The 23,334-nt window shown below is 37.4% G+C and overlaps 1 protein-coding gene across 1 annotated transcript in view; it reads left to right on the forward strand.

The window, feature by feature from the left end:
• Window positions 1–18,458, forward strand: part of PIK3CB (phosphatidylinositol-4,5-bisphosphate 3-kinase catalytic subunit beta) — an 88,545-nt gene extending 70,087 nt beyond the window's left edge. The window contains exons 16-24 of the mRNA XM_067301938.1: window positions 400–499; window positions 2,935–3,113; window positions 3,800–3,909; window positions 4,227–4,305; window positions 12,370–12,537; window positions 12,875–12,998; window positions 14,257–14,402; window positions 15,958–16,090; window positions 16,917–18,458. Of these exons, the coding sequence (XP_067158039.1) occupies window positions 400–499; window positions 2,935–3,113; window positions 3,800–3,909; window positions 4,227–4,305; window positions 12,370–12,537; window positions 12,875–12,998; window positions 14,257–14,402; window positions 15,958–16,090; window positions 16,917–17,054 (1,177 nt within the window). The 3' untranslated portion in view covers window positions 17,055–18,458. The remainder of the gene's footprint in view (window positions 1–399; window positions 500–2,934; window positions 3,114–3,799; window positions 3,910–4,226; window positions 4,306–12,369; window positions 12,538–12,874; window positions 12,999–14,256; window positions 14,403–15,957; window positions 16,091–16,916) is intronic.
• The last annotated feature ends 4,876 nt before the right edge of the window (window positions 18,459–23,334 follow it).

Consider the following 23,334-nt stretch of genomic DNA (forward strand, 5'->3'; position numbering starts at 1 on the left):
TTATGAATATTTGAGATTACCCAGTTTAACACAGCCCTGCCTCCCAATATGATCATCTAGAGCTTATCAGTACTAATTTTTGCAGTAAAAGAGGTTCCTGAAAACAAATATCTAATCACTACCTCTTAAACTATTGCCTCTGGAACAGTTCTAGACCTTGAAACAAGTGGTATGCATTGAAACTAGCCCTTTCTCATGAGAATTCAGTCCATAAGTGTTATGTTGCTTCTTATTAAATCTGCTTTTTATTTTATTTTATCTAATTGACAATGAGGTGTTTTGTTTTCAGTTGCACTTTTTCTGTGTTAATGGTTTATAGAATACTGATCTGTAAAATGTAAAATGATGTGGTCTATCTTGATAAACAAGAAGCTTTTCTCCTGTTATGTTCCCTTATAGGTCAGAGGTTCATATCCCTGCTGTTTCAGTACAGTTCGGTTTGATACTTGAAGCTTACTGCCGAGGAAGCGTTGCACACATGAAAGTGCTTGCTAAACAGGTATAGACTCCCCCTTGCTTTCAGTCGTGACTTATTCTAGTTTATAACTTAAATAACTATTCCATTGATCCTATGGGGCATATTGGTTACCTTGAAAAAGTACAACTGTTGAGGGGGATAAAAAGGAAAAAGAGAGAAGGAAATGGATATAGTAATGGAGCAGCCATCTCTGGCACAGAAAGCAGCCTGCTCTGTTGGGCCTCAGAGCAGGAGCTATGGTCTTCTGAAGCATGCAAGATACTTCCAGCAGCATGCATATGCTCTGGGCAAGGCAGTAGACTGTCTGTATTATTAACTGAAGAAGTGCCCTTAAAACTTTTTTTTCTTTTTTTCTTTTCAGCAAGAGCAGCTTGAGCTCTTTCAGCAAGAAAAGCTATTACTTTTTTATGTAAACGTTATCTAGGTGACTCCAGGATTACTTCCTACAGCTTTGGCTTTTGTTAAAAAGTAGTGATGCAAACAAACTGAAGTTGTGCTGTAATGTAGTATTCCCTGGAAATAAACGTGTTGAAGTAAACCAGATATTCATTTTAGTGCTAATATAGATGTACCAGTAAAAAAAAAAAAAAAAAAGAGGAGAGTGGTTTGCTTTTTAAATATGCTTAAGTACATAAGCGTATTGGCAGGTCATTGCAGAGACACTCTAAGGCTCTAATATTGAAGGCTCTAACATAATTTTAACAAGTTAATTTAGATTAGATTACTGCTTTAAAATCTGTGAGAAAAGATCTCTCTCAAATTAATATATTTGCTATATCAGCTAAAATAGTCACAAAAAAACCCCCGGTAGATGTTGTCTGACAGTTGTTTATTACAGTTCTGATGCTGTCTACATTGAAACTATGCCTCAAGGGGCAAAGGAGACAGGAATGTACCATTGTACTCTTTACTACTGTAGTTCACGGAGCATTGAAAAGTTGTCTCTTACAAAAGCGTGCTTGTTAGTATTGTCAAAATCGTAAAAAGATGAGGTGATGAAATGCTTTAAGCAATAGACCTGAGGTCGGTAAAGTTTTTGTGCACTTCACAGGAAACAAATGTCACTAGAATCAAAGAAGGGGCAAAAAAATTCCCAACTGTGCAAACACGGAAGAAATTCAAAGTAGAAATACTTCAAAAAGTTCCTGTTTGTACAGCACAGGTTCCATTTTGTTCCCTTGTGAGTGATGTTTGTACAGCTCCTAGAATAGTGGAAAAGCAGAGTGCATTTGGTTTTGACAGATGGCTGACCTGGCAGGTCTCCACTGCCTCACTTTTCTAATCAAACTGCATACAATTTCCACAGCATCCTGCCTGACAGGGTTCAGTCTATCTGTTAAAGCGGTAAGTTTTGACTCAGCACCTTACAAGTTAGACTGAAGCTTCCTTGTATAGAAATCAATTTTTGCAAGTATTGAATTGATACTATTTAATAGAGAATATGCATATTACTGAGCAAGTTAATTATGGCTCCTGTAAATATGGCTTATGGTTATAATTATTTTATGATCAGCTAACAACTGGCTTAGATGTAGATGCAGCGTAGAAATGATTTTTTTTTTAAATGTGCTGTAGGTTTGTTGCCAAGGGACTTTGCCATGTTAATGTTATGTACGTTTATGTCTCTGCAGCTAGTTTACTTGTTTTCTTACGTGGTATGTACCAATAAAAAGCTTGCCAAAACAGGAGAAGGGGGAAAAAAGGGTTAAACCCACCTGTATGGCTGTAAATAATTGCCTTATTGCACATTGTGAAAGTATTGCTTAGATAATACATTATGATTATGAATGGCCTAATTGATTAGAGTATTAAAGCTTATGCTCAACTTCAGCAGGATTTTAATAAGCTGATATTTAAGAGTCTGCTCTGCAAAACTTAAGCATGTGATGTTTTGTATGTGAAAATTGTCTGCGTGTATAGCTGTATCATATTGTGTGCAATTAGTCGGTGCATTTAGAACTGAGCACATAGAATGAAATACCGGCATCCCTACTTTACTTCAAATAGTGTTTGGTTTTGTAAAGGTATGAAGCACTCAATATTTCTGTTGACTTCAGTATGGATAGTAACACCTATGTTATATGCTCTTTTGAATTTGTACGTGGCCAAAAAAGGGCTTTGTATTTTGAAGAAGGAACTTGTATAAATGTATCATACATTAAAGTATCTCATACATTTTTGGAAAATATTAAGTCTCACTTTCAAGTGACATGAAGTTTATTGGATTTTTATTTATCCTTATTACTTATAAATTTAGGACTTCGGGGACGTGGCTGCTTTAGAAAAGGCTATTTTCATATATTTTTCGAAATGCAATCTTCATTGCCATCTATTGTTACTGTTTTTAAAGAAGCTATAAAATTACTTAATGCTGTGGTTAACTACTTTAAGATTGGTTTTGAAATGGGATTCTGTGTATTGTATTATGTGGGATAACTTTAAAGTATTTCTTTCAGGTGGAAGCCCTTAATAAAATGAAGACTTTAAATAGTCTAATTAAGCTGAATGCCATGAAACAAAGCAAAGCAAAAGGAAAAGATGCAATGCACACGTGTTTGAAACAAAATGCTTACAGGGAAGCACTTTCTGACCTCCAGTCTCCTCTGAATCCTTCTGTTATACTTTCAGAACTACAGTAAGTTAAGAATGAGTGAATGAATACAGTTCACTGTAGCTTTTTTAGGGAAATAGTAAAGCAGAAGGTACATGTATGTTAACTTCTTTTGACTATATTGTTCAGCAGATGTGCTAACAAGATACATTTTCTAGGGTGAGAGAAAGTCTGTTGGGAATCTTCCTAGCTGACTGAGCAAACCTTCACCGTCTTAAGGTTAAGATATCAGTTAAGTTTGAAGATTTTTGCAGTTTGCCTTAAAACTTAATACCCTTGGTATTATCTGACCTCATAGATAATCATATTTAAATATAACCCTAAAGTGAATTAGACTGTGTTCTTGGCTTCTGTTTACAACAATAAGGACAAAAACCATTAAAACATTTAACAGCACTTAAACATAAAACTCTAAAAATAGGTGAGAGAGGATATAAGGAAGATTATATATTTTCTCTGAAAATGTGGGTGCTTAATTTAGATGTAAGATGTATGTATGCCAATCATGGTATCTAATTCATTTGATATATAACAAATATGTTCATTACTTGGTAAGCACTGATAGAATAATAGCACAATGAAAGCAGAGATAACATTTAAGGACTTCCAAACAGGAAGTCTACGTTTTCTGTCCTGCTTTGAACAATGTTTAATCCTGCTCAATTGAATTATTTCTATTTGACTAAAATGTTTGTTGTATCTTCTTCTAGTGTCGAGAAGTGTAAATATATGGATTCTAAAATGAAACCTCTGTGGATAGTATACAACAATAAAATGTTTGGGGGAGATCTTGTAGGGATCATCTTTAAAAACGGTGATGGTAAGAAATGTCGACAATTTAAAATAATTCTTTCTCCTTCATTCCCACACTTGGACTTAAGCTATGTTGCTCTGTATTGCCATAATTTAAACATGCATTACTCTAGCACTGATAAGCAAATTAAGCATTTTCTACTGATTGTGTTCCAAAGCATAAATTTTATCAGTCGGGATGATATAATTATTGTTAACAGCCCTTTAACTTTTAGGATTGACAAGGGTTTTTAGATAGCTGTTTCTCAAAGCCTTAGAGATGGTACACAGTTTGTCTACAATACAATCAGAAATTGATGTAGCGTTTTCAACTTTCCATTACAGATCTCCGGCAGGACATGTTGACACTCCAAATATTGCGTTTGATGGATGTACTTTGGAAAGAAGCTGGTTTGGATCTCCGGTAAGGATCTCTTCAGGGCTGGTTTATTTGGATGGAGAGTCTGCTTCTACCAGTAAAGTTTTTCTGTTTTTGTATCTCTTCCCACCTCTCCCCTTTCTAAACTTCTATAATGATGCACAAAGCTTTCAGTTGTCATAGCCAAGGTGAACAGGCTATAGAAAACGGTCACCTTAGCTAATCAGATGGCTTCTCTTTGCAGTGCATTCTTCAAATGGCCCACATTACAAAAGAATTTAGCCTTGGAAAGAAATAGTGGAAGATGTGAAGTGAAACATTGGGTTTTTTGTTTATTGTACAAAAAGGATGTTTGTCCTGGTGCACCATATCTCTTATGGTGCCTGTAAGTTGCCATATTGATTATTAACTGCCCTGTTCTTTTCAGTATACCATTTTCTTCTTTTGAAAGTCATCCAGATAAAAAGCCTTGTATGAGGTAAAGAAATAATTCTTGATTCTCCCCCTCTACTCAGCCCTGGTGAGGCCACATCTGGAGTACTGTGTCCAGTTCTGGGCTCCCCAGTACAAGAGGGATGTGGCACTACTGGAGCAAGTCCAGCGAAGGGCCACAAAGATGATTAGGGGACTGAAGCATCTCTCTTATGAGGAAAGGCTGAGAGAGCTGGGCCTGTTTAGCCTGGAGAAGAGAAGGCTGAGAGGAGATCTTATCAATGTGTACAAGTATGTGAAGGGAGGGTGTCGAGAGGATGGGACCAGACTCTTTTCAGTGGTGCCCAGCGACAGGATGCGAGGCAACGGGCACAAACTGAAACACAGACACTTCCATCTTAACATGAGGAAAAACTTCTTCACTGTGAGGGTGACAGAGCACTGGCACAGGTTGCCCAGAGAGGTGGTGGAGTCTCCTTCTCTGGAGATATTCAAAACGCGCCTGGATGCAACCCTGTGCAATGTGCTCTAGGTGACCCTGCTTGAGCAGGGGGGTTGGACTAGATGATCTGCCAAGGTCCCTTCCAACCTCAGCCATTCTGTGATTCTGTGATTCTGTGACTTAAGGGTCCAGCGGGCAGGCTTTGTGAATTTTGTTGTTGTTGTGAGTGACCTTTTCAAAATGAGGTGTTTTATAAACTCTTCATGTAACAAACTTATCTATTAATTGTCGTTGATTTTTCTGCCATAAACATAAATGGGGATTCACTTAGTGATCAGAGGAATTACAGCTCTTTAGATTCTAATACGCATATGCAGATGAGGTACAAATATAGAACACAAATCTGCCAGCCAGTGAAGAGGCCTTTGTGCAAAGACATTTTGTAGTCTGTCTGGTGTTTGAGCACTACTGCCCGAAAGTTAGCTGTTGAATTCATGATCTAGATTCTCTGATAGGTAGCTCTAATAGGCAAAAACCTCTCAAGAAATTAGGTAGTTTTAAGTATTAGTAAATTTGGGGGGGGGGGAGGTGAGGGAGACACTGGGACTGGAACTAGGACTGGGAGGTTTGAGATTCCTTATAACAGAATTTTACTGTCACATTGAGAATTACCAGATTTGTGGAAGACTCAGACATCCCCCCCCCTTTTTTTTAATACGAAAATACAGTTTTGCAGCCATGGCCACAAATGAATGTGTTCCTGTCCAAATAAAATTTATACTTGCTATCTATTTCTAAGAAAATTTAATAGAGGAATGTCTGTCTTTTACGTATTAAATACATAAAGGCTTCATGAAAGCAAGAGGCTTGGAAGAGGAGGAGAGAGAGAGCTGCTGTTCCTGTTCTAGGAGGACTGCAGCAAGAGGCTGCATGAGGGAGATTATGATGGTCAGGAATAGTCAGCATGGTGAATCATGCCTGACTAGCCCGATTGCCTTCTAGGATAAAATGACTGGATTTGAGGAAGGAGAAGAGTAGCAGATGTCCTTACCTTGACTTCAGCAAGGTTTTTATCTCCATCTCCCAAAATATGCCTGCCACCTGATAATCTCGTTAATTACTGCAGGCTTCTATGTTCCATGCTTCTATATTGGTGTAACTATGTTTTCTTTTCCTTTTCTAATAATTCTTAACTTTTCACCTTTTGCATCACTGCTGAGTTTTGACTTGGTCAAATAAGTGTATGTTTGTGACAGACTTCAAATTGTATTTTCAGATGCCAGTTAAATGAATATATTTCTAAACCAGCTGTTATAAAATCAGCAGAGAATAAGTATGATTTCCTAGTGTATTTAGTACTAAGGAGACTTTTGTAGTATTGAAGTGATCTGTGTGGGTGTTTTTTCCTCAGAGCAGGTTGTGTGAGGATGTAAACTCATAGTAGAAATGGAAACTCATCATTTAAGTATTCTCTTAGGGCAAAAGTACTCAGTTCAGTAAGAATCTTCTCATTTTCACTGCTTCTTCTGCAAAACGAGTTCTTTTAAAATGAAGTGGCTAAGTTTTCCAAGGTATTGCAAGCATAGTAATTTCCAGTATTTGTGAACTCGTTAGATAATGATGAGGAGGGTTGTGGGATTTTCATTTATTCTTTCGTTAAGCCTCTAGGGCTATGCGTTCTCCCATGGAAGCTAATCATTTTTTAGTCAGTTGTACAAGTAGCAGTGAACTTGACTACTTTTTGTAATAGCCACTTTTTTTCCCTCTCCTGTGAGTAGTCCTCATGTTTCTGTTTACAGCTAAAGACCTACAGTCAATGTGAGCATCTTCAACATATATCTTGATATCCCACTTAGCATTCTTTCCGTGATAAAGCGCTACTTGGATATCAGAAAACAATTTTCAGGCAGAAATAGCTTTCTATCTTCCAAAGTCTCTTACAAAACAGCTTTCTTAACTTCGTATACTAACATAAGCATGATTCCTTTGTATGAATACTAAAGTATTCAAAAAAGTAATAACATCAGGCATTATTCAACATTATAATACAAACCTCTAGTAAGGAGGGAGCTTTTCCAGCCAAACCTGTGCACAATTTTTAGCTAATACTATTCTCAAATCTAATTTCTCTTAGAAATATAGTTCTAAAGAAGATACTGGAATTCACTTTTTCTTAATCAGCCGTTTGTAGGCTATAAAGGCAGTCTTGTATGCCTGTGAAACATAGAGCTCTAATCCTTTGTGCTTTGCGATTTTAAAATACTGTTTGTAAGGCTAGCAGTATTCATCTTTAAGATGTTTCAGTTGGATTCTTGGAGCTTATCTTTTCAAATTTTGTTGTTGAAGCATAATAGTGTTAGTTTCACAAGGCACATAACATCAGCTCACACAAATAAGCAAAATTATAAACTAATTATCCATCAGGAAAAAATGCTACTTACAGAAAGATTCCTTTTAATGAAGTATGGAATATAGTTAGAATGTGGAATAATAAATTGCTTCTGGAAGTGTACATTTGCTAGGAGGTAGCTGAATGTGTGTTTAGTTGCAGTTAAGTTGAACACTGATTTGAGGGAACTTAGATAATTTATGTCATTATAAATAGACTGTGAGGAGACGGATCCAGCATTTAGGGGCAAGGACAACCTCTGGCAGCTGTGGAATCCCAGATGAGGCATTCTTTTGGTTGCTGCCTTCCCAAAAGCGGAGTTTGTGGTTCCAGACAGGCCCACACACTGTGTCTGGCAAACAGGAATGATGTTTGGGAGTTATTAAATATGTTTTCCCTGACTAATGCATTTTTTTTTAACTCAACAAAGTTGAGTGGCTATTGTGTCCAAGGATTTTCCTTAAACTCTCTCAAGAACAAAAAAGGAGAAAGAGGCAGTTCCTAGTGAGAATTGAACTTCTATAATTGGCCTCTTCTATTTCCTTACTTAACTAGAAGCATCTTCCTTTTATTCATCTTTTTTTAGTTATGACTGTAAAATGAAACTTTGGGATTGAGGCAGGACTACAGTTCTACATCTATCAAAGAGATATCAACCAGACAGTTGCCAAGGAAGGGCTCTGAAATAGCCCTAACTGGCAACAGAGTTGGGCAAAAGGCACTCCCAGCACCTGAAGCACAAGGATACAGCTAGGAGTGATAAGACTGTGATCTCTAATCCATGTTTGCAGTCTACATGCATCTAAAGAAGAGCTGACTCCAAAAATCTGTGAATTACTGCAGTTGAGTTGCACTGTTCATGAGTCAGAGCTTTCTGGCTTGCTTCTCTTTGCTTGGGAAAGAGACATCAGTGTCAGGAGAAAGAGTAGTGTCAAATAGTTCTGTTTTCTTGAAAAACACAACTTCAGCCATCCGTTCCAAAGAGTGGAGTCTTTCCTTCTTGCCATATACCATCCTTCGAGGCTTAGATTTCACTGAAGCTGTTGTTTCCCTTTTTTCCTTTTGTGGATGCATAATGGGTTCTCTGCCTTTTAACTTTTTTCCACTACAAAATGTTTGATAACCCCATTCCAGTAAAAACAGGACTTCTAACATCTTTAACCACTGTAAGAAGAGAAACACTTGCCGTTTGCCTCAGCCTGTTCTCTGAGAAGTTACTCCAATCAGGAATATCTTGCTGCAGTAGATTTTGCAGCTTCTGTGAAGCATGGATCAAATGGGAACTAATCATGCTGCTGTCAGGGAGTCTGAGATAGGATCAGTTTCCTTCTAACTGCACTGCAATCCACAGTTGTTTTTTTGGTAGTAATTTTAAATGAAATCTTATCCCAGTTTGTGTCTTCTGCTAGGATTCGAAAGCAAGCACAGTATTGCCAGTGAGATTTCTCTGATCTGGAGGGAGACACCAAGTGTGTATCGTTCTTGAGCTCTTCAAAGCTAAAGAGGGAGGGAGGAATTTTTTTTTTTTTTTTTAATGATCAGTTAATTTGTCTCATGGATAAGCTGGCCTTTTTCATGCGTGGTGTGTTCTGTTGTGTAGATTCCTGTGTGTGCATTCTGAGTGGATATTGGAACAAGACCAGGGTTCATATCAGAGAAGGAAATGCATGTGTACAGGAGGAAGCAAGAGCATACTCCAGTAGGTGCTTCATCCTGGGCTCTCACTGGATCAGGACTGCAGAGTGCATAGTTGAATAAAATTTCAGATGCAGATTGCATCTGCTTCTCAGTACAGACCCGCCCATCAGATGGCAACGAATCCACCAACATTACGCTGACATTAGAAAGTTAGAGTCAGAATTCAGGTCACCTTAGACATTAGTCAGTCAATTACCAGAGAGCAGTTATAAAACCACAAAACCCACATTGCTTCATTAATCCCAGTACTTAAAAAAACAAAAAACAAAACCCTACCTATTCATTTCTAAGACAAACTGTTACCCTAAAATTCAGCAGGAAATAGTTGGCCTAAGAAGTTAGTGACAATGCGGAACTGAACTTCCTCAGGTTCTTTGTATACTTTATCTTTTAGTTGTGTTTTTTTACTTCAAATATGGGCAATTATGGAACAAAATTTTTCAGTTAAACAGTATTTATATTGAGATTGCATCTGCAGAGTGACAACACGAGACTTTCAGAGAATCAAATCCCCTGAAGAGTCACAACTTCACAAGCTATTTTTGCTTGGAAAAAAATTTAAGGCCTGTAATCATGTGTGTGCATAATCATAGTAGATGACATAACTTGCCATTATTTTTATGAGGAATGTTTAAATATTAAGAATATATCACAGCAGAAGAGCATAACATCTGTTTTCCCAAGCATGCTGTTTTGTGGCGTCTATGGTGTTGCAGCTCTTATGAGAGTAATCCTTGCACCAAGAGGTACCTTCATTGCTTTAGCTTTATTGCAGTTGTGCTAAAGGAGAAGTTAGTAAAGTAACAGAGCAACAGAAAAAAGTAAGTTTGAGGAATTTGATCTATGTCAAGTCATGTTTACTGTAGTAAACTGTTGTAAAAGTATTCAGTACTCAGTTACTTTTGGGACAGGTAGAGGGAGTTCTCCAAACTACTTCTTAATTTCATTGCCAGTCTGTAGTGAATTTTCATTTTCACCTGCTGTAATATGTGTGAAGTCTGATGTTGTGGGCTGTATGAATGAAATGAGTTTACAAAAACATTTAAAAATACCTTTGTTACAAGTCTAAAGAATCTCTTTCATTTTGAAATTACTGTACTGGAAATTACAGAGTGTGTTGATAAAGCACCAGACCTTGGTGTTGTATTTGGAAAGATACTGCTTTAGAGAATTAAATTATTGAAATAAGGGTCAGTATTAGAGGGAGAAAAAAGGTTCTTTATGATATTTGAGAAGAATACAGTGAAGAAAGAAAACTTTATATCCTGCCCTTGATTGGTATATTGATCTGTCAGCGGTCTTTCAGTGGCATTAAAAAGCAGGGAACGTATCCCAGTGACAGATGTTGAAGTCGGAAAGACCAGGATGAGATGGAAAGGACCCTGAGGATTTGTCCCTAACTTGACTCCTGTCAAACTGTCTCTCTGACAAGGATGTTTTTTCCTCCAGTTGTAAGCATGCAGTCCTCAAGGGGCTGAAGGCTTTCATCATTGCTTGCTTTTGAAGGGGAAGTTGTTGGACATGTGCCCAGTTAAGCTGCAAGTAGGATGGGCTGCAATGCTGTGGAAGAGGGCCAGCATGCACTTTAACCTGGCAATACTTGGCTCACATTTGTCATGTCGTGATAAGGATGGGCAGTGCTTCCTTGTATCATGAATGCTGGCAGGCTGTTACAGATACTCTTCTGTCCATGGTGAGGACCTTTGGCCTAGAGAGTTGGGATTTTTAACTGGGAAATAGATTAGGATAGAAACAGAAAGAAGGATCCAAATCTGCACTTTTTTTTTTAAGTTGGGTGTTCTCTAAATAACCTGTTGAATCCAGTTTTCAGTTCACCTTGTTGCCAGTGAAAAAGGATCCCCAACTATATGTTTATTAGTACTTAAACCACTCCAGTTGTGTGTTAAAGAAATACAGTTTCATCATTGTTGAGAAAATGTTCAGTTATCTAATAGCTGTTATGTCAAAAAGTTCTCATTAATGTCATCTGGATTTTTTTTTCCATAGGGCTTGGGATAATAAACTGTGTCAGTGAAGGGATAGCAATCAAAATTAATATCTGTTACATACAGAAATGCTGGCAAAGGTGTTGTCAGTTGTGCTTTCTCTTCATGTCTGTCTACATACACACACAAATTTACGATGCCCTACAAATTTTTGTGCAGCCTTGTGAGTTAGTTCATGCCAACCCCTTTGCTCATATCCCACAGTCGGATTTGCGTGGGCATCCATTTCTTTATACACGGATCCACAAACAACTGAGGGAATATTCTTCACCTGATCTGCCTAGTACAAGTGCAGAGACCTCACCTTCTGATGCAGTGCCTTTGAAGAGTTTGCTTTAAGTTTCCATTGTATATATTGATGTTAAATCTAAGTTCATACTCCATTTTGCATTTTGGGCATCTGGACTGAGATACTGCATGGAGACTTTTTTTTCCCCCCTTCAGGAAATCTGCTGTTTTTTCCTCTTCAAAAAGTGAAAGAACTGCTTTAGAAAAATAATATACTTATCTATATAGACATTATCTCTCCTTGATGTTTGTCTCTCCTTATTTTTCTTTCCTTATTTTAATGCAAATATATTGTTGTAAATATTTTTACTAGGCATAGCATATAAATGCACAAGAAAATTCTTACAAATCAGTCAAGATACATTCCTGTTTTTCATTAGGTTTCTATGTTTAAAGTTATTAAGTGTTGGAAAATATTATTTTTAGGTATATACTTAAAAAGCATTTTCTAGCATTTTTCATTGAAATAGGAGAAAACATAAAAGAGCCTGCTTTCCATTTACACAACCTACTATCTAGAATGAACATGAATGAAAATTTATTGTCCATTTAGCTGGTAAATTAATAAATGAAAAGAAATAGCTCCCTCTATAGTCTCTCCTACGACATTACAAGTAAAAGGGAAAAATAATTATTGCCCAGAATTTATTTCTTTATATATTTATGGAACTGGGAAAAAAACCCACCAGCAATCAGTTGAAAACATTTAACCTTTCCAAGCAATATCTGTGTGCTAACTTCTGAGGGTTTAGTGTTCAAATTAATATGAATATTCAGCCCTCTCACAATATTGATATATGAAAAAAGCATTCTTATTATTTTTGTTTTTAACATTAATCTCTGTTTTGTTTCAGGATATTGCCATATGGTTGTTTAGCAACTGGAGATCACTCTGGCCTTATTGAGGCTGTTTCTAGTTCAGAAACCATTGCTGACATTCAGTTAAATAGTAGCAATGTTGCTGCTGCTGCTGCCTTCAACAAGGATGCTCTCTTAAACTGGCTGAAGGAATACAATTTAGGGTAATTTCTACAATACTTTTCTTATCTATATAAAATTCCTTGGCATGCAAAGTCTTGCTCAGATCCAAATTGCCTTTGGAATTCAAACGATGACCCAATCCTGAATGCTGGAGGACTCTAGAAAACTAAAAAGCTCTTGTGTCTTGATGCTGTTGTCTCTAATATTTGCATTTCTCCCATCCTCCATAACTGCTTTTTAAATTATTTTCTTTCAAATAAGTTTAATTTTGCAACATCCCAATGGGTTTCTGGTTTAAGCAAGCAACAATCTTTTTTCGTGTCAAGGCATGAGATGGCTAACCAATAATATGCACCAATTATTTGTCTTTGTTTTTAGAGATGACTTGGATCGAGCCATTGAAGAATTTACTCTGTCTTGCGCTGGCTACTGTGTAGCTACTTACGTACTGGGGATTGGTGACAGACACAGTGACAATATCATGGTCAGAAAAAATGGTCAGGTAAAAATCCTGTTAGTAGGTAAAATAACTATAGTATCTTAATTTCTTTAGTGTCTCAGTAAAATTAAATCTAAATCTAAATTAGTTTGAACAGACTTCCCTTAAAATTGTTTTCAGGTCTCAATAGATAGATTGAAATCCAAGAGACCAGTGGAAAGAACAACAAATGCATGTTTCATAAGCAGTTATAGCGTAGAGTATTAGACTTTTATTTATATTAGACTTTATATTATTAGACTTTTATTTATATTATACTATATATTATACTATATATATTTATATTATTAGTCTTGATATTATTTATAATAAACTTTATTATTAAACTGTTATAGCTTAGGATATTAGACAAGTGAGACCATTCTATAGAGCTTACTGTTTCAGAACATCCAAAAGGCCTGTTAGTGTTCAGATTAATTGGATAAAAGTCATAGTTGGGTCTCAGAGATCTTGAAAGAGACCAACCTTTATATGAATTGCAGTTTGGAATGATGTAGTTCTCCTGAAGTTAGGCTCTACAGCCCAGCACTGCAAAATTTTTAAATAGGCAACTAACTCAGTAACAATGCGACTTTGTGACTCTAAGTCTCAAAACCTAGAACTGAGGTAATGTATTTCCTGTTTAATTGTTTTTCTACTTTATTTTGTCAGATTTTAGTGAAATTATTCTGCCTATAAAATGCTGCCTGACAAGATTATAAAAGTGAGAATTTCATAGATTTATTTGCAGTATTCTTGTCCATGACACTTTTTTTAATTAAGTTTTTACCTACTAAAAAAAATGTTAATATACCTTTCTCTTTGATTCTGAAATGAGAGAACTGTCACAGATTCCTTGAGATTAACATAAATTCCTACTAACTTTGCTCCTGACTTTATAGGAAGCCTTTTGGATACTATGATGTTGAGCCTCATGAGCTCAACAGTGGGCTCATTTTTTCTGTCTGATGTTACTAATGTGATGTCTATTGATAGACATCAGAAGTTTGAAGCTGAGATCATCTTTTCCACATTGCTTTGTAGCAATAGTTGCGCATAAAAGCCTGGATGTTGTCACTGACTTTTTAAAATAAATCTTGAAACATTGTAAAACTAAATACTCCCAAAGAGTTGCATCTTGTGCAAGCACCTGCTGAAACCATGAGCTGGAGATTAGAGTGTAGCATTATGAATTAAGTGTTCTTGATAACAGAAACCTTTACAAATATTAGAAAAGAGAAATATTTCACTGGAGAAATTAATTTTCACTTCTACTTTTTAGCTCTTTCATATAGATTTTGGGCATATTCTTGGAAACTTCAAGTCCAAGTTTGGAATTAAAAGGGAACGGGTACCTTTCATTCTCACCTATGATTTCATTCATGTCATTCAACAAGGAAAAACAGGGAACACTGAAAAATTTGGTCGGTGAGTATTATTTTGATTTCTTCCTTTTGTAGCTGAGATCGTCTTTGATTACTTCCAGCATACCCAGTGACCTGTCTGGTTTGGTTGCTCGCTTCTACATGTCGAGTGTGCTAACATGCGTTTACAATACTGTCTACTTCCCTACCTGAGATAGAACAGACGTACAAAATGCCTTCATACCTCAAACTGCAGCTCTGCAGTGAAAGGATATAGTTTCTTCCTGCAGCAGGAAATAGCAGATCCTCCTCTGCTCATCTTTTTTTTGTTTTGTTCTTGGGTTTGGGTTTTTTTGTTGTTGTTGTTTTATGTTAAGCAGGACTGGGGAGAGACCCCACAGAATATTGTTGAAGAAAGATGAAGCACTGGACTTAAACAACGGATTCTCTGTTGTCCTTTCTGTCCATCAATGCATGTTCAATATGCTAATCAATCATAGCCTTAATTGGATGCTTAGGAATATACAACCATGTGCTCATAATCCAGTGCTTCTGCATGTCCCTTCACCTCTTGGGTTAGATAGCTACAATGGAAGACAAAGATAGGTAATGAGGGAAAACTACCCTCTGTAATCCTACTTGTCATAGTTTGGTTCCTCCCCTTCTATATCATTCTTGCCAATTGATGGGAGAGTCATTCTGGATGTTTTGCACTCACTTTGTTATCAGTTTTCCCAGGAAGAATTTATTGACAAAGATGTGAGATTAAGTGTTTAGGTACAGCTTGGCAAATCTTACGGCTGCTTCTGGTAGAAGAAACTGTAAATATGTTTGTAATGTGTGTCTAGGTAGACTGGAAGACAACTGCCGGAGACCCATTCCTTCCTTCCTGGAGAGTAAACAAATCAACCTCTAGCTCTATTTAAAAACATGAAGTAAAGACTATTAGATGACTGAGCAAGAGCTGTAGAGTAGGGAACATTTAAAATGGCAATGGGATTCTGCCTTCATTTGAAAAATGCCTCAGAAGAGAAATTATTTGTCTTTGAAGTATAACTTCTTGGTCTGAAGGGATCTTCAGTTTTCTGTGGAAATGTATGGATTACGTGTTGGGAGAATGCGGTGACACTTTCAGGGACATTGAGCAAGTTCTCAAGTGTCTGCATGGTCTCACAGTTGGTTCAAATTTGAGTATGTGAGTAAGAAAGAATAGGTTGGATTAGCAGGGGCTATTAAAGAGTTCTTGTTTTCCATTGTATATCCACTGTGTCGGATCATCAGGGCGTTTTACCTAACAAATTAGGGGAGACGGATGTATTACCTTTGTCTTATTTTGCTCTTCCTGGAGAACAGTGTAGTCTTAAAGCTTTCAGTCTTTTCTATCGATGTTTTAAGGTCTTGTTAGAGAAGTATGGAACGTTTTGTGGTAATGCAATGGAGGTTCTTTGGACACCTCTGGGCTACTTTTTCCTACAATTACAAGTTGTCTTTCCTATTACTAAGTTTCTAGGATATGTGTATTAGGCCAAATAACAATATTTGGAAATGGTTGGATATATTTATGTCAATCATGTAGATTCTCATGCCTTGTGCTCATTGTATGTGTTTTGCCTATAAAGGTTCCGCCAGTGTTGTGAAGATGCATACTTGATTCTGCGAAAACATGGGAACCTATTTATTACACTCTTTGCACTGATGTTAACTGCAGGGCTTCCAGAGCTGACTTCTGTCAAGGACATCCAGTATCTCAAGGTAAAAATAAGACTTATAGCTCAGCAGGACATACTGTTTTTTCCAGAATATGAATTCAGATTCAAAGAAGAATACATTTTAATTGTTTTCCTAGGCCAGTTTTCCCAGGATTTCCGTATAGTTCTCAAAGCTTTCCTTTTTTAGCAGTATAGAACCAAGTCTGTATTCTGTCCTAGGTATCAAAGGAAGCTCTGAATGTGTGTTCCTCTCTATTGTTCTGTAATGAGTGCGGTGTCCCTGCACTCTTATATGTAGTCAGTTTAGGGGCATTCTACCTTGCAGCTCAATGCAGGAGCGCAGAACTGTAAAGAAGAAAATGGTTTGCTTAATTCAGGTCCAAAAATAGGTCATAAAAAGCAATCTGTGGATTGACAGTTTAGTGCCACGTGAAAGATCTGATGAGATTTGTAGACAAAAAGAACAGGATAGAATGTTGCAACTTGATCAACTCATGCAAAATTTTGCCAGGGGCCATCTTCAGATTCCCGTAATCAGATGAGTTGTCATCTGTATGCATGATGTTGCTCATCATTACTGGCAGCCGAACTGCAAACTACTAGCATGTTCATCAGGAATTCTTTTAATGTTTTCAGTAAATGTTAGCTAGAGACTAGACAACATTTTCAAAACAACTTTTGATTCATCTGCTTTCCTCTTTAGTTTTATCTTTAAACCCAGAAAATATCACTAATGGATTGATAAATGAATAATAGGGAAAAGCCCCAAAATAGAAAAATGCAGAATGTGATCTGTGTTAAGATGTGAAGGGGGACAATAACTATGGTTGTAAAATTCCTTAATAGTACTTGTTTTCTTACTGTCTTAGGACTCTCTCGCCTTAGGGAAGAGTGAGGAAGAAGCACTAAAACAATTTAAGCAAAAGTTTGATGAAGCGCTCCGGGAAAGTTGGACTACTAAAGTGAATTGGATGGCTCACACTGTTCGAAAAGATTACAGATCCTAGAAGATTTTTGAATTTGCACTAATCTGAATATTACTTTGATAAGCCTTTTTTAAAAGGGACCTGTAGTCTGAACCAACGAAACTTATTTTAAATAAGAAAGAAAACAAAACAGCAGCAAAAAGAAATGGCCTGAAATAATTCCTGATTCTTTTGCACTCTGCTTCTGAATGCTTGATCCCAAGACTTTCCATACAGATAGTAAACATCCTGGATAATCAGTTCCTGCTGACTTTGCACGCTGAGAGCTACTAGGCATTTTTAAAAATTTTTTGGTACTTCAATGAGGTGTAAATATTTGTTTTTATATGTTAGGGTAATATAACACACTGAGGTTTGAAGACCTCTGAAAGAACTGTTTTTTGTTTCAAAAAGAGGAGTAAAAAGTTGAAGGAAGAGTAAAAGTTTTTTTTGATATCCTAATTTAGCTAAAAATGACTGTATTGCGTGTATTTTTCATATGAATTCTGCCATACTGGCACAGATGCATTAATTCTACTGTAAATAGCAACCACAGTATCATCGTACTACAGGGAGCTGCTTAATGTCTTATACTGCTGCCAAAAGAAGAGTAGACAGGTATTTGTAAGATTTGGGGGGTGGGGGGAGAGGTCTTTGAAAATAATGCAGTGTCCAAGTGTTCTGGGTTGTACAGTTTTGTTCCCCTGACATCAAACACGTGCAAAACAAGTCCTTTAGTAAGAGGAAAGTTAGGCCAATTCCAAACATGTCTGAAAATCCCTCCTAGGAAATGGTTTTCCATTCAACCTCTGGGGCTTTGTTGTCAACTCCTGTAAGAGACAGATCTATTCCATGTTCAGCAAGGAGTTCCTTAAAGCCTGACATTAAAATTCATATCTCAGATTAGTTGTGCCATGCAGATCTACTGAGTTATAAATATCTATGGAAAATTCTACATGAGTATATTACACATAGTGATTATTTGAGCATATGTACCAAAAATGAAAGTGTTTGGGAAAGTCTTTATGGTAAAAGATCAATTCATAAGACACCAATGAGAAGTCATTAAACTTTTCTTTCTGTATTTATTAAAATTTGCAGTAATATTACTTTACAAATATATCTGTGTTTAAGATGGTTGCTGAAGAAACTGGATTTGTTTTAATTTATTTAGTGAGGTACCAGGCCTTTAGGTGCTTAAATGGAGAGCAAATTTGTTACGTGCAATAGGAACTGCTGGTTAAAAGATGTAACATACTGTTTCTGAACATCAGCAAGGTAGACTTTAACTACTGCTTGTTCTCCAAAGAACACTGGTAGCTCTCAATTCTTGTTGACGTTGAAAGAGAATTAAACATATATATTTACCTTTTGACTAAACAGTTGTTTTACATAGAAATTTTGTTTTATGTAGGAGTTTAATTAAAGGTGGTTTTACTTTGTTCAGAGTGAATTTTTTGGTCTCTTTTAAAGGTCAAAGACATATCTGGAGCCAAGATAGCATTTTACATACTGTCTTGTTTCTCTTGCCCACACTCTTGGGGTTTATCTGTCTGAAAAGACCTCTGCTTCTAGAATATTGTAAAAGTAACAAGTGCTTAAATTCTTTTATATTTTTAATGATGTAATAACATTTAAAGTGTGCCATGTCCCCATTTTTTTAGAGGTAGGTGGGAGGAAGGGTAAAAAGAAACTACTTCACAGTTCACAATTCTGAAAGAAGTCATGTCGTAGCCTCAGCTAATTCACAGCATATAAATTTGCATCCGAAACCATTCCTGGACATGTTACGTTTGAGTACTCCATTTCAGACAAATGTCTCTGGTATGTCTTGCTGTTCAGGGAGACATAACCTTGCCTAGAGCTCCTGATAGTTGCCCAGTTCATCCTGACTGCTTGGGCTAGGTGTGCAGGTGTATGGTAGGAGGAAGCATGATCCCATGCTTCCACCTATAGCTAAAGAGACAACTCAGTTCCATGCTTCACCACAGACTTCTTGGGAGACTTTGAACAAATCATTCAAATTTCTGTGCCTTGGATTCCCGTCTATAAAAATGGAGGAAGCAGCATGACCTCCAGATGCAGGAACCCCCTCCCCGCCACACCCCTGGAATATTGTGAGAAGTAAGGATGTTTTGTGTTATGGGATTTTTGGATGTTACTTTAATGCAGGTTGTATAAGTACTTCAGATAGACAGTGTGATTTGTTCCCCCACATCTTTGAGAGAGCTAGTATTTAGAGATGATCAGAAAATACTACCTCTGCTTAGTATCTGTAATGATTAGTAGCCTTTGAATAGGAATTTAGAAATACCTTGTATTTGGTTGTCTTTGCCTTCACTACATTTACTGTTGCCAATTTATTAGTGGGGGAGAAGGAAATTAGATACTAGTTCCATGGTGTGTGTTGATGTTTAGCAGTGAAAGAAAATAATGCATTTTCTTCATGTAAGCTGAACTCACATGGTCTTCAGATTGCTGAGAGGATAACGCACCCGCCAAGATTACTTTTCCAGGTTGACTTCTCAGGGAAGAACCTTACGCTAAGCAGGTAACTGAAGTGAACTTTGCGACAGCTTCATTAAAATTTAAAGTGGAGTAGAGGTTTGCTGAATTATACTAGTGAGTAGATGACCACTTTCCCCAGGTTTCCATGATTTATGCTACCTCTTGTAGCTTGCAGGTGTTTATCTAAAAGAAGCAAAACTGCTTTAGAAGAAGTAACAGGAGAGACAGTCTGTACCCCACCTTTTTGCCATCCGAGAAGAGAAAGCTGGTGGAAATTTTATGGCATCAGTCCATTAGTTATTTCTGTACTTATCTGCCAGTATCCAGCTATAGTGTTAAAAAGGTAAGTTAAATTTGTGTTGAGTGAGATCTTATTTTTTCTTCTTCAGAGCTGTTATTTCAGATGGTTTGCAGAATCCAGAAGGTATCACAGGATCAGATAATAGCAAGAGTTTCAAGATTTTGTTGATGATAACAGTGAGTAAAAACAATCTTTTTAAATAATGTGAAAGCTTCAGGAAGGATAGTTTTATGCAACTGTAGAAGAAACTAACCACAAGCTGGCAGTTTTGATATAAAATACCTTCAGTTCGGATGGTCTCTTGTTATGTTAATTACTCTCCTCCAAGTCTACTTCTAACCTGTTTGCATGTTTACATGGGGGATATGACTTTCCTTAAACCAAGCCTGCATGTGCAGATCTTCATTGTATCTGACAGGGGAAAAGACACCTAGACACTGCTTTTGAAAGCAAAACCTGGAAATTGGATGTATGCAGTTTATATTGTCTATATTTGTCTGTTCCACTCTTTTTGGGATTGTATGATTACTTAGTAGGTTTGCTTTGTTTACCTTTTACTATTTGATTTGTGACAAATGATGACAACTGCTGGCCTTAGATTCCTTGTTCTATACCTGCTTTCCAAGGAAAGAGCTCTTACTGATTTGTGCCTCACCAGTGGAGTTGATTCCCTTCCCCTTTTATCGCTTTTATCATGGTTTTAGATGGCAGTGGTGTGTTGATTGTTAAATCATTCATGTTCTAAGGAATGCCTATGACTGAGCTGATTCATAAATTTAATATAATAGAGCCCAGTGTTCCTCTTTAATCTCTTGGAGTTATTGAAAACAGATAATCAACTAGTACAGGCTCTTAATAATTAACACATCAGGCTATGGTCACAGCTTTTCACAGTCATTCCTTAAGAATGACTTCAAGCCTAAATCTTCAAGTATGTAATCAGTATTTCTGTTTTTACTCTTTTACAGTATATTGTATTGTTATAATTGTGTCTGAGCTGGCTTTAAAATCAAAAGCACAAGTCCTGTGCTCACATACTGCATCCCAGCTGTTGGCACATTTTTAGAAAAATCTTTAAATAGTTTGTCTGGGATAATGCTGCTGAAAGATAAGGAAGTAGAACTATTCTGATGGAAAGCAAGCATTAGTAGATGCTGCCATATAAGATGGCAGCATTGTACTGCTTTTTGATCTCACAGTTGACATCTGTCTGTTTCTGTAGCAGGTGTGCCGTATTCTGGCTGGGCTGACCAGATACAAGCCAAACTCGAAGTAGAGGTTTAATTGCCTGACCACAACACCACACTGATTACTTTCTTGATGCAGGCCATGTCTGTCAGCCAAAGATCATGGGTGGATATACTCGGGGGGTAAGGTTAGTAGTGAAATTATTTCTGTAACTGGAATATCTTTGCAAATCAGTCACAATAAAATCATAATAAGATCTCAAGAGATTTAAATGGATGTAGGAACTGCAGATCTTTCATCTCTCAGCTTCTCAGTTCAGAAAACTAGCTTTGCCTTTTCTTAGAAAACTTGTTTTGATTGTGTAGATGTGAAAGCTTTCTCCAGCATGTTCTATGGGAACAGCATGCGTAACCTATTGCCCATGTGGATCACTTAAGGAGCACAGATAAATATCAGTTAGTTCAGGCACTGCAGAGTCAGCAGAGCTGGATTCTTTAACACATGGGAAGTTTTCATCTAAAACTGTGGGTGGAAGGAACGAATGTGGCCTTAGGAAGATGCAATGGCAAGCAGATCTCTGAAGCAGATTTTAATAGCTAAAACAGGAAATACATGATAATTTTAACATCTAGTGCTATGGAACAAACTTGAGTACCATGCTGCTTATGCTGCCTCAGTGCATAATAAAAATCTTGTAGTTATTTATAATTATTCTGTGTGTGACTTCTTTACTATCAAGAAGAAGGTATGTGTTTCCCAATGCTGGCTAGGGAATTTATTTACAGTGTTCCTATTACTATCTGTTCTTCAATGTGGCAAAATACCATTAACTGTTGGTGGAAGTGAGGGGAAGAGAAAGTGTTTTCTTTTAATGAGTTGGGTTTGCATACTACTATTATTAGATGCTTTTCCAACCTAATAGCCTGCTTGAGGAACTTACCATCACTTACTTACCATCTGTCCTCTAATAAAACACAAAGAAAATTCTACCAGTCAGGTGCTGGCATAAATTGTCTTATGTCACCTCTAGAACATCTGGCTACAGCCAGCTCAACTCTTTAACAGATTTTACTGTATTGAACAATCAAATTTAAAATGATGCTGTTGTGATGAGTCAGCCCTTCATTCCTCCAGCCTGTCACTTGGCTCTTCCTCAGGCAATTATTTGGAGAAAAGTTTCCCCTGGGATTGCTTGACGAAGTGGGATTGGGATGAGTATATTATTCCTTAAGTAATTATGTGGTTTACTCTTGGGAAGCCTGTGAAGGATCACACTTCTGGAATGGCAGTCTCAGAGAAACATAAAAGGTTAATTCTAATTTGCTAGGCATCATTTGGCTTTTATGAAGCAAATGAGCGGAAATGATAATTGGGCACCATGGAAACATGGTTTCTGAGAGATTGTAACTCTTGTATTGCAAGGATGTTTATAAGGTCTACATTTTGGTCTTAGAAGCCTATGTTTCTCTTGCTGGGGGTGCTCAGAACCACTGAAGCCCAGGCAGAGGTGAGGAACTAGGTAGTAGTTCGTTCCTATTTGTGAATCCTGGCCAAGATTTTCTCCTGCTTATCCTACCTGCTGGGCTTTGCCCCATGAGCATTATTTGAATGCACATACCTGATCTAGTCGCCTATGCAACACAGGCAAAGCAGCTCATTCCTGGTTTCTGAAGTCATCTCTATCCTGCTCTGCTTAGGGGCTGTGGAGGGTTCGTCTAGCATATCACAATGAGAGAGATGAGTGCTATAGCTTGGGATATTCTGGAGTGTGGGAAAGATGGGTACATGGTGCTGAATCCCTCCTGTTGAAGCTGTTTTCCATAGGAAAAAAAGTAGAATGGATGATATACCACAGTTAAAGTACTCCCTAGGGATAGAAAAAAATCCAGATTCCGGTCTCCTTATCAAACATTTGTCAGAACGAAAATGGAACAGCTCCAAAATAGGAGAGAGAAGGGAGGGACAGACTGCAAGAGAGAGACCCTTTCCCCTATGGACTGGTGGCTTGGGAACTGAGGAAGAGGGGTGATGAAACTGAGGTCCTAACTTTCCAGCCGTGTTGTGTCTGCTAGGCCAGATGAAAGAATCCCTAATGTTAATGGCTGCAGGACAGGAAGCATGTGTAGTCCATTCCCCACAAAATGGTGAGTTATTCATCCTGCGTATAGGGTTGTGCCAGTTGGCGTGGGAGGAGAAGATGCGTGCTGCTGGGCTCAGGGGTGATCTGCTCCAGGGGCTTCCTCCACCCATAGCCTTTAGTTATGAATTCCATGAAGGCAGATAGTTTTGAGCATGCCTGGACCTCAAGTGCCACCCTCCACCTAG

The sequence above is a fragment of the Apteryx mantelli genome, chromosome 9 (genome assembly GCF_036417845.1).
Source record: "Apteryx mantelli isolate bAptMan1 chromosome 9, bAptMan1.hap1, whole genome shotgun sequence".
NCBI classification, from domain to species: Eukaryota; Metazoa; Chordata; class Aves; order Apterygiformes; family Apterygidae; genus Apteryx; species Apteryx mantelli.